Here is a 9,467-nt window from a genome sequence, read left to right as displayed (position 1 = left end):
AGCGAACAGCAAGGGTGCCATTACAGGGGCTTGCAGCATAACTACTGTAATGGACTGAGAGCAGACTAATTTCACAAAGACCGCTGAACAAGCAGCTGAATATTTCTACCAATATCAGATGGATTTAAAAATCAGAAAATGTGAAAGGTTGTGTAGCCAGTCCTTGAGTGATCTAATTCTCTCCCCTACACCTTCCCGCCTACTGTGACATGTCATGCTGCAGGTCTCTGTATGGTTTATCTTGTACCAGAATAACGGATTAGAATGTTTTACCTTTTCGAATAATTTGTGTGGAGCTGCGGACAAGACACCATTTTGGGAGAAAATATGTTGTGTGGGTATTCTCAGATGCATGGTTAGGTGGTCTGAAAAGCACACCGAGGATAAGCTTGGAATCTCTCAAGTGTTAAAAATCAGAATTTGTACAGCTGCAGTCTAATACGAATCACAACAGGGAAGCAGTGATTAGGACACAGAAATGAAGAATGGAAGAGAAACTGAAGTTTTGTGGTAGTCAGGAATTCAGTTGAAATAAGATGCTCAAATTTTGAATAAGATCTATTGCAGGGAAATTGTTAGAGAATTTAACGTGCAATCAGTGTGTTACAATATTGTATGACTGAGACCATAGATCACCAACCAGCTATACGTATGGAAACAAGACAGGACAGAAGAACTAAAACTCAGACTTAACTTCAAAATTGCATGGGGGGCGGGTCTATATGTAGAACAAGAACAGGCTTCTATAACCAAGTAATTTACTATAATACATTAGCTCTGCTAAATCAGCTACTAAAGAGGATATGGAAGGTATAAAGTCTTCATCTTTTAATAACATGTAAACCTAGAGTTGAAACTTGGAGATTTATAAAAGTAGTATAAGAGAGACCAGACTAAGAGTGAAATAAGTAGGAGTTGTGCTTTCAGGTGTCAGAGGTCTTTATTGAGATTATAGCAGAGATACACTTCCATAATAATCTTTTCACTTTTATACAATTAGTTAAAAAATGCTTGCGAGAGTGAACCGATAATTTAGTAGTTATTAAAACCAAATAACTGCATTTCAAATAAATAAATAACCTAAAATGTAAGGTTTTAATTTAAAAGGAACTGTACAATATGAAAATATAACAATACTTAAACATTAGAATCTAAATTTTCATAGAAATAAAACTGCAATTCTGCATTACATATACAGTGCAAGAAAGAAAAATCCAAATATGCTTCTAGACTGGGAAGTTAAATGTTTTAATTTAAATTATCATGCAAACAGCATTTTAAGCCATGCTGTTGTCTAAGTGTTAATGGTACCATTTTTCTTTAAGAGAACAGCTAACCATTTAGCTCACTGTGATAACTGATGCCAATCCATGCTCTTTTCTACAGTACATTATACACAGAGGTATTCTGTTGCATTCAAAATGAAACATTACATGGTTTCTGGAGCAAACCCAACATTTTACTTTTTGTTTTCAACGTCAGCATGTTGAAAACAATATCACCTAGTAAAAACAGCAATACTTCCCCCAGTTTAGGTGAAAAGCAAAACACTCTATATAGTGGACTATAATCAAGAAGCACTTACTGCCTAGTCACCTTTAAATTTTACAATTATATGTACTAAAAAAAAAAAAAAAACCAAAAAAACAAAAACAATGCTGAAAGTGTGGAAAGGAAAAAAAAAGTCTGACCTCTGGTTGACAAGTGATGCATACAATAGAAGTGTGAAACAGCAGAAGTAAATTTTTATCTTCTACATTTATGTGGAACTAGTTACTGAGTTGATTAAAAGTGTAATTCGGTTTAAGTTTCTATATAAAATTGTCATTGAGGCAAAGACCAAGGAATGCAATTAATACTAAACTGTAAACACATCATTAATCTTACTTTGAGTGCACATTGACAACATAAGAGCTCTTCCAACAGACTTTGGCAACAAGACTACAATAGGTCACAGCAGCAAGAGTTCACATGGAAGACTGAAAGCACTGCAAAATAATACTAACACACCAAGACCTCCTACCAATCAGAAAATCTGTGACAAGTGCCTCTTCTTGCTAAGACACTCTCCTGGTCAGATGCTGCTCTTTGAATCCCTAAATTATTATTTTTACAATCCAGTAGTCTTATTTCTCTGTGCTTTATCTACATACATTGCCTTTAGTTGCACTCTACCCATTGTAGGTCCAAAGTGTTACAGTTCTGTCTGCAGAAGATGACAAGAAGGATAGATCTTGCGTATGCCATCTACACTGAATCACTTTGTCCTTATGTTCCCCTACCACCATAATAGGAAGTTGCTTAGTAAGGTCCCCTAGGAGAGAGGAATAGAAATAATTACTTCTTTCGTGAACACTTAAAATAATTTTCTTAAAAAAAACTCTACATATCTATTTCACTTGCTGAACAACAAATTACTTCATTAGGTGATAATTTAAAGATACCTCAAGAATATGCTTACAGGAAGAATGCACACAAACCTTTTCATTCACATTAAAGGGGGAAAAGTCTATTTTGGTTTGGAAGGCCCATGACAGTCTCCTTTCAAATTCTATAATCAATAAAACTGACTCCTATAAATAATTTTTTAACATTTATACTGTAGCAGTGCCTAGAGGTCAACCAGGCTGGGACTCTATTGTGTTAAGTACAATACAACTGTTTGCAACACTGGTATTTCATAAACTACAGTTTAAATACAAATTAATGGTCCATAAAAATCAGGTTAATTGAAGGACTTTTGACTAATCCCTCCCACCACCACCAAAAAGGTAAGCCAAGCATGATTTTTTTCTTTGTGGGTTTGAGTTTTCTGCACACCACCTCAAAACAGAGGTCCAGTGATTAAACAGCTGCAAGTTGTTTCCCATACTGCAATTATATTCCTTAATCATATTTATATGTCAGACTATAGTCTTGACTGCAATAAGAGCAATCTGTTGTGAGCTGACAAGAACCAATAGTCATGTGTATTCTAAACCTTTTAAATTTCACTTTATAGCCTTAATAGATGTCAGATTTCTACATTTTCAGAAATGAATCTCTTTTGATCCAAACACTCTTAAAACCGCTATTAACAAAACACACTTCACTGCTCAATTTTGCTTAAAACACTTCACATCTGATGAATTACCTTGCAAGTCTGTCACCTTTATTTTCATATCATAAGATCCTGTGAGCAAGTAGTGAGCCCCAGGAGAGAAGCGAACAGAACGAACATCACTGGAATGAGGATGATAGCTCTGTACCATTCGTCCTCCTCGAATATCATACAACATGCAACTGGAGTCTTCTTGCCCTGTAGCTAGGAGGCGACCACTAGGATCAACAGCTACAGATGCCACAGCACTACCTATAAGAAGAAAATGCCGACCATAAACTAATATAGACTTATGGATATGTTCTGCATTCTTTTGAACATAGAAAGGTTTGAGAGATGTTTGTAGAACTGTTAATATTAAAAAGGTAAAGAACATATCTAGCCAAGTTAAATGTACTTTCAGCCAATTTTGTCTATATTAAAAGGCAAGTCTTATGTTGTATTGCCCCCATTGTATAGTTTGCCTTGTAGCATATGTTGATTTCTAATTGTGGAGTGGTAGCAAAGTCACAGTTAAAGCTGCATCAGAGAATTGTGTTTAACAGTGGAAAAAGATTAGGAATATTTGCTCAGTGTTTCATCACAGAAAAAGGCAATATCCAAGAGTGTTGGCGGGCTTTTAATTTTGTGCATAGTTAGAATCCATAGCAGAATAATTCATTTAGAAATATATTGTCAATAAAGAGATTGTTTTGAAAACAAGTTCTGTACCTGACTCACTTTTTTTCAAAACATTTCTTGCGTAGATTACTGTACATCTGTAGTTTAGACAAACACCATCCTTTGTGCATTTGCATTTTGGAGTTTGAGAAAACATGTTATTATTTCTTGACTTGAGCTGTATCAGTTTGGAAGTGTTGCATTAACTATATATGGACATCATTTGCTAGGTAGAGTCCTATGTCCTTTACACGACAGTAGATTTGCCAAATTCCAGAAGCCACATTTAACTCCAAGGTTGACTTTTTTAACAGCCTAATATTCCTTGCAGCCACCATGTTTACATTTGTTATCAATAAAATAATATCACTGTTACAAAGCGTGTCATTCTTTGTAAGGCAGTTTGTCAGTCTAAAGTGTTGATTTTTTGGGGTAAGGTTGTACGTTTTCTCTGTTTTAGAGCATCATGTAAGCTTATGGTGCTATATAAATAGCTAATAATATCAAAAGGTCACAAAGCAAAGAACTAACCAGTTTTTGAATGAATATACCGAGTTTTTGTTGTTTTTTTAAAACGAGCAGCTGGGGATTGTTTTGAACAAGCCATAAGTCCTCATTTTACAATGCAAGATCCCTGTTTTCAGCAAACCAATGACAAGAACAATCTTTAAAATATGTAATTGTGCAAGAAGTTTTTTAGTCAGTGCGAAAAGAGCAATAGTCTTACCAGTTCCATGAAATGTTGTTCCAACTACACGAACACAACTCGGTACTCTAAGATCCCAGAATCTTACAGTCTTGTCTTGGGAACCAGATGCAATCATCCACCCACTCCAGGTATAAAGTGCTAAAATATGACCTGTAGATAAGAACATGTTTTACTTTACTAGTATTACTCATTGTTTAAAGATCACTACTGAATTCTCTACATATTATTGTTCTGAATATGCACTTACACATTAAGTAGGGTCATCAGCAGCATACAATTAGTAGATTAAATGTTATATTTTGGTTTGAAGAAAGTAGTAGTCTTGGATGGATCAGAGAGTTGGAGATAATCAACTAGCTCTCTTCAGAGAGCCTTTGTTAGCAGATTTCTGTAGGTCTCACTTCAAATATATGTATCTCTTGGGAAAGGTTTCAGTGTGGCATGGACTGAAGAAGTGCCACCAGTACAATGGCAAGACCCTGCTCTACATCTTCCCTAGCATTCACAGGGAGACAAAGGGCTTAAAATACGTAACGGTCTAGATTAATGAAATAAAATCTCTCCTGAGCTCACTTTTGATAGGACAGAGGTGCTGTCCATAAGAAGAGCATGATTTGGTCGCTTGTTACCAGTGCATAGAACAGATTGTTACTGTTGCATTTTTATAAACATACCAGTATGGCCACTCAGAGCATGCAGGCCTTGACCTCGCTGGCAGTCTGTTGTGTAAATATTACAGTCTCCTGCTCCAGCGCTAATTAAAATAGCGCCACCACTTTCTGGGCCTTCCATAAAAGCAAGATCTCTAATTGTCCCATCATGCATACTGAACTCCAAGTCTGGTCCTGAAAAAATTTAAAATAAACCAAGAACAGAGTGAGATATACATTGTTTAGTATAAATTAATTATGTAATCATTTAAGCCGTTATTGTGACAGTGCATTAGTATTAATTAAAAAGCTTGAGTTTGATACATGTAACAATTTCAAGGGGGAGAATATAACTTCATAAAACAGGATAAAATTTCACACTGAACGGGCAAACTGACAGGTTTCTGTGTATCAGAATATATTAACTTTCTGTTTCTTCAATATTAGTTAATCCCTCTGTGAGAGGTTCACATCTTATTAGGGTATGTCTACACAGCAAAGACAAACCCATGCATGGCCTATGCCAGCTGACTTGGGCTCACAGGTCGGCCGTGGGGCTTTTTCCATTGCTGTGTAGACTTCTGGGCTTGGGCTGTAGTCTGAGCTCTGGGACCCTCCCACCTCACAGGGTCCTAGGGCTGGAGCCTGGAAGTCTACAGAGCAATGCAACAGCCCTGCAGCCCAAGCCTCTTGAATCTGAGTCAGCTGGCACAGTCCAACCATCGGTTTTTTCTTTGGTGTGTAGACATACCCTTGATGTTCAATCAATAGTTGATTCTCAGTTCTGGAGCTAGACTTCAATATGTTTGTTCATGGTATTTTATTTCAGTTAACAAAAAAATCCCACACAGTTATCTAACTGAAATAATATTGTAATATTAAACCAGTGACATCAAAATAAGAAGCATATTTATGCTTGTGCTGAAAGACCAAGTCCCATAAGGTTATCTGTACTTCTGTGACTGGATTATCCTGGTATACATTTATCAAAGTTAAAAATAGGCTAATGATCTTGAAATGCCTTACCAAAACCTTCGGTCAGATTCTGATTTATTAATATTTTTCTTAAAGAAACCAAAAAAGTATGCCAGGAACCTCAAAATAAACTTTCTTTGATCTCACCTGCATACTAGTCATTAATCTGTCGCTGCTGAATATCTTCTAGTACTTCAAACTTCCAAGCAGCATTTCCCTTTCCCCCAAAACATGAGTAAGTACAAATCAGGTACTTAAAGTTACTGATCTGGAGCCCAGGTTTGGCAGCATTCTAACCTACAATTGGTTCAGGACTAGGTGTGATACTCTAAGTGTATGTATACACTGCCCATGCTACAGCGCGGAAGCGCTGTGATGTGGGCAGTGTAGACATGCTTTATCGCTGGGGGAGAGCTCTCCTGGTGATAAAAAAAAAAAAAAAAACACCAAAAAGCACCCCGAACAAGGGGCGGTAGGTTTATCGCCGGGAGGACTGTCTATACTGGCGCTTTTCAGTGCTAAAACTTGTCACTCAGGGGGGTGTTTTTTCACACCCCTCAGCGACTAAAATTTTAGCGCTGAAAGAGGCAGTGTAGACACAGCCTAATACATCTTGTTACCATAATGACAGGCATAACTCAAGTTACTTTGCCATTTGTCACTAATATGACCATCCCAAATAAATGATAACATGACATACCAGTATATATACATACACCCTACCTGTTGCATTACAAGTTTCTGCATTGAAAGGTAGTACTTTAACATATTTATCATTAGAACCAGTAGCCAACAACTGTCCACAGGGACTCCATGCCACACAGTAGATTGAACCTTTGTGATGTTTGTTCCTTTTGAAACGAATATCAGGTTGTTTAGGAGTGTTATAAGCACTGAAAAAAAAAAAAAGAGAGAGAGAAGTATTTCTTTTATATGTAAATACAGAATATGTAATCTAAAATGCAAGTCAACTGTATTATTTAATGTAATAAGAAATCCAAAGTAGGCAAGAAAGTTAATTTCTACTTATTTTTCAGTTTTCTAACGGTAGGCAATTAAAGTTAAACTAAAGTGTGAAAACATAGTGTTTTGTTGCCACACAGGAACTATGTTCCCCAAACACATTTTAGCTTCCATGCATTATGCAAACATCTTCCATACCACACTTATTGTTTGGTCTGATTCCTTGCAAGCATAAGCAAGTGCTCTAAAGGGCAATGAAAATAGACAATTGTGGGTGGCAATTTAAACTTTTGCTTTAAAAAAAGTGTTTAGTTTTAATGGTGGAAGGCAACTAAGGTGGAGTATTAGGATAACAGAGAAACCACAAAGAAAGCTCCTCCTTGTTCTCCAATATTTCACTATGGAAACATTCGAAGTGTGACCTGAAACGATTTCTACAACACACACTAATTAAGTTATGAGTGTTCTTGACGGGGGAAAAAACCCCAACAACCTTGAAACAAAATTCAGAAATGTCTGCCAGAGGTACCTGGTTTGACAAAGACAACACTTAGCTACTATTAAAAAAGTATTGTCTTAAAAAACCAAAACTCAAAACCCAACAACTAAACAAAAAGGCCCACCAAAATACCTTATTTTCAGAGTCCAAAACAAGTGAAAACCAGGAAGAAGTATTCCTTTTTGTATCCAGCACTTTATACATGTGCTTGACTTCCGTGGGACTACTTGTGTACTTAAAGTTAAGCATTTATGTAAGTATTTGCAGAGGCCTAGGAAGGAAGTGAGCCTTGGTTTTCTTAGGTCACCTTAAAGACCTACTCATATCAACATACCACTCAACCTCCATGTACTGGACATTAAAAAGTAAGGAAGAGGAGCAATATGACACTAAGAACATCTCACCCATTAACAAGAAACGAGACTGAATGAGGCAGTCTGTGAAAAAAGCACAGCTAGTGCACTTTCTCAAAACTTATTCAGTTATACATTATAGTCGTAACCTTCCCGGCATTATTCCTGAACATCCTAAATCAGCCTTTACTTACATCTGACTGAGGAGAAATCCCTAATTCCCTTTCTCCGATTATTTCTATGGGTTATTTAGACATGAGTAAATACAATGCTTGTAGGAAATTTGTGGGAAGTTACAAAGTATTTAAGATACAATTCAGCATCGAGAATAAAAGTTCATTCTAATAAAGGCAAGAAGCTAATAGGGCAACAGAAACTAAGTATCTGACTCTGAATACATTTTAAAAACTTGCCACAGAAACTGGAAAATGAGGATGACAAGAATGATAAGAGGGAAAAAAGCACAAAAAATGATAAGATCTCAAAGGATTTTAAATAGATATGCAACAGGGAAAGCAAATAATGTGGCCACTTTAAAGTTACAGAAGACAGCTCATAAAAGGAAATAAAGTTACTAGTTACTCTGTTGCCATCTTTACAGAGGAAGAAAGTGAAGATCTGCCTAGGTCAGATATCAGTTTTCGAGGGACGACAGACGAGGAACTGCGTAACATATAAACACACAATTATAAAAAGGCTAAATGCACTTAAACTAGACAGAGTACTAGGTGTACTATGGCTTTTTAAAAATGAGAAAACAAATCTTAACTTTTAATGGGCCATTTTAGAATTTCATTAGATGCAGGAGATATTTCTCAAGATTAAGAATATGAACAATCTTTCACTATGTTTACAGCCTGACAAGACAATGGGTAAGGAGATGTACAGACAGACCTCAGGAAGAGGTGTGGAAAGCTCAGAACATTCCCTTTAGAAAATTACAGCACAGCAAGAAACTATCTTATCAAGTCAATAGTCACATCAAATTCACCAAATCAGATTATACACACTAACTAGGGTGTTAAAGGCTACAGGGATAATCTGTTTATAAATTAAAAAAAAACAACAGATTTTTCTAACTTCCAGCATAACAAGCCAAACCAATCAGGTGGGCGAAGGGGAGTGGGAGTGGGAGAGGAGGACAACAACACACTCCACATCTCCCCAACCCATGTCCTTTCTGCTTCATACATCAACATCAAACATTTTGGAATAAGAACTTCACTGGCTCCTTTGTTTATTACCTTTGAGGGAAAACAGAATGCATATTAGGCAAGGACATTAGAGGCTAAAGCATGCTTTTTGGCCAAACTGGGAAGATGTCCCGGACTCATCAGGAGCAGATACACACAAAAAGAATGCCATTTTAGAGTAATTTTTCTGAAAACTCTCCAACTTTTAAAAAAGTAATGGAATTGAAGCAATAACTAGAAAGTGAGTTTGACACCAAGATTTATTTCTGAAGAAAGAAGGAAATAATGGATATGAAAATTCAAGTAGGTGGAATTAAGACAAAAGAGGAAGAGGCCAGAAGCATTCTGCCATAACATCTTTTTCT

General features: G+C 36.5%; 1 protein-coding gene across 4 annotated transcripts in view; it reads right to left on the bottom strand.

Annotated features, from left to right (window-relative positions):
• Nucleotides 1-921: 921 nt before the first annotated feature.
• WDR47 (WD repeat domain 47) overlaps nucleotides 922-9,467 on the bottom strand; it is a 39,701-nt gene continuing 31,155 nt past the window's right edge. For 2 of the 4 annotated variants that reach the window (XM_043521529.1, XM_043521530.1), the window contains exons 11-16: nucleotides 8,492-8,572; nucleotides 6,818-6,987; nucleotides 5,144-5,314; nucleotides 4,488-4,619; nucleotides 3,134-3,352; nucleotides 922-2,314 (exon numbers count right to left, since the gene is read on the bottom strand). In XM_043521529.1, coding sequence (XP_043377464.1) covers nucleotides 2,172-2,314; nucleotides 3,134-3,352; nucleotides 4,488-4,619; nucleotides 5,144-5,314; nucleotides 6,818-6,987; nucleotides 8,492-8,572 — 916 coding nt within the window. In that variant the 3' untranslated portion in view covers nucleotides 922-2,171. The remainder of the gene's footprint in view (nucleotides 2,315-3,133; nucleotides 3,353-4,487; nucleotides 4,620-5,143; nucleotides 5,315-6,817; nucleotides 6,988-8,491; nucleotides 8,573-9,467) is intronic. The other 2 variants (XM_037906998.2, XM_037906999.2) reach the window with 1 other exon arrangement.

This window comes from Chelonia mydas, chromosome 8, assembly GCF_015237465.2.
Source record: "Chelonia mydas isolate rCheMyd1 chromosome 8, rCheMyd1.pri.v2, whole genome shotgun sequence".
Lineage (NCBI taxonomy): Eukaryota > Metazoa > Chordata > Testudines > Cheloniidae > Chelonia > Chelonia mydas.
Note: the sequence above shows the minus strand (reverse complement) of the source record. Positions and strands in the feature narration are given on the sequence as shown.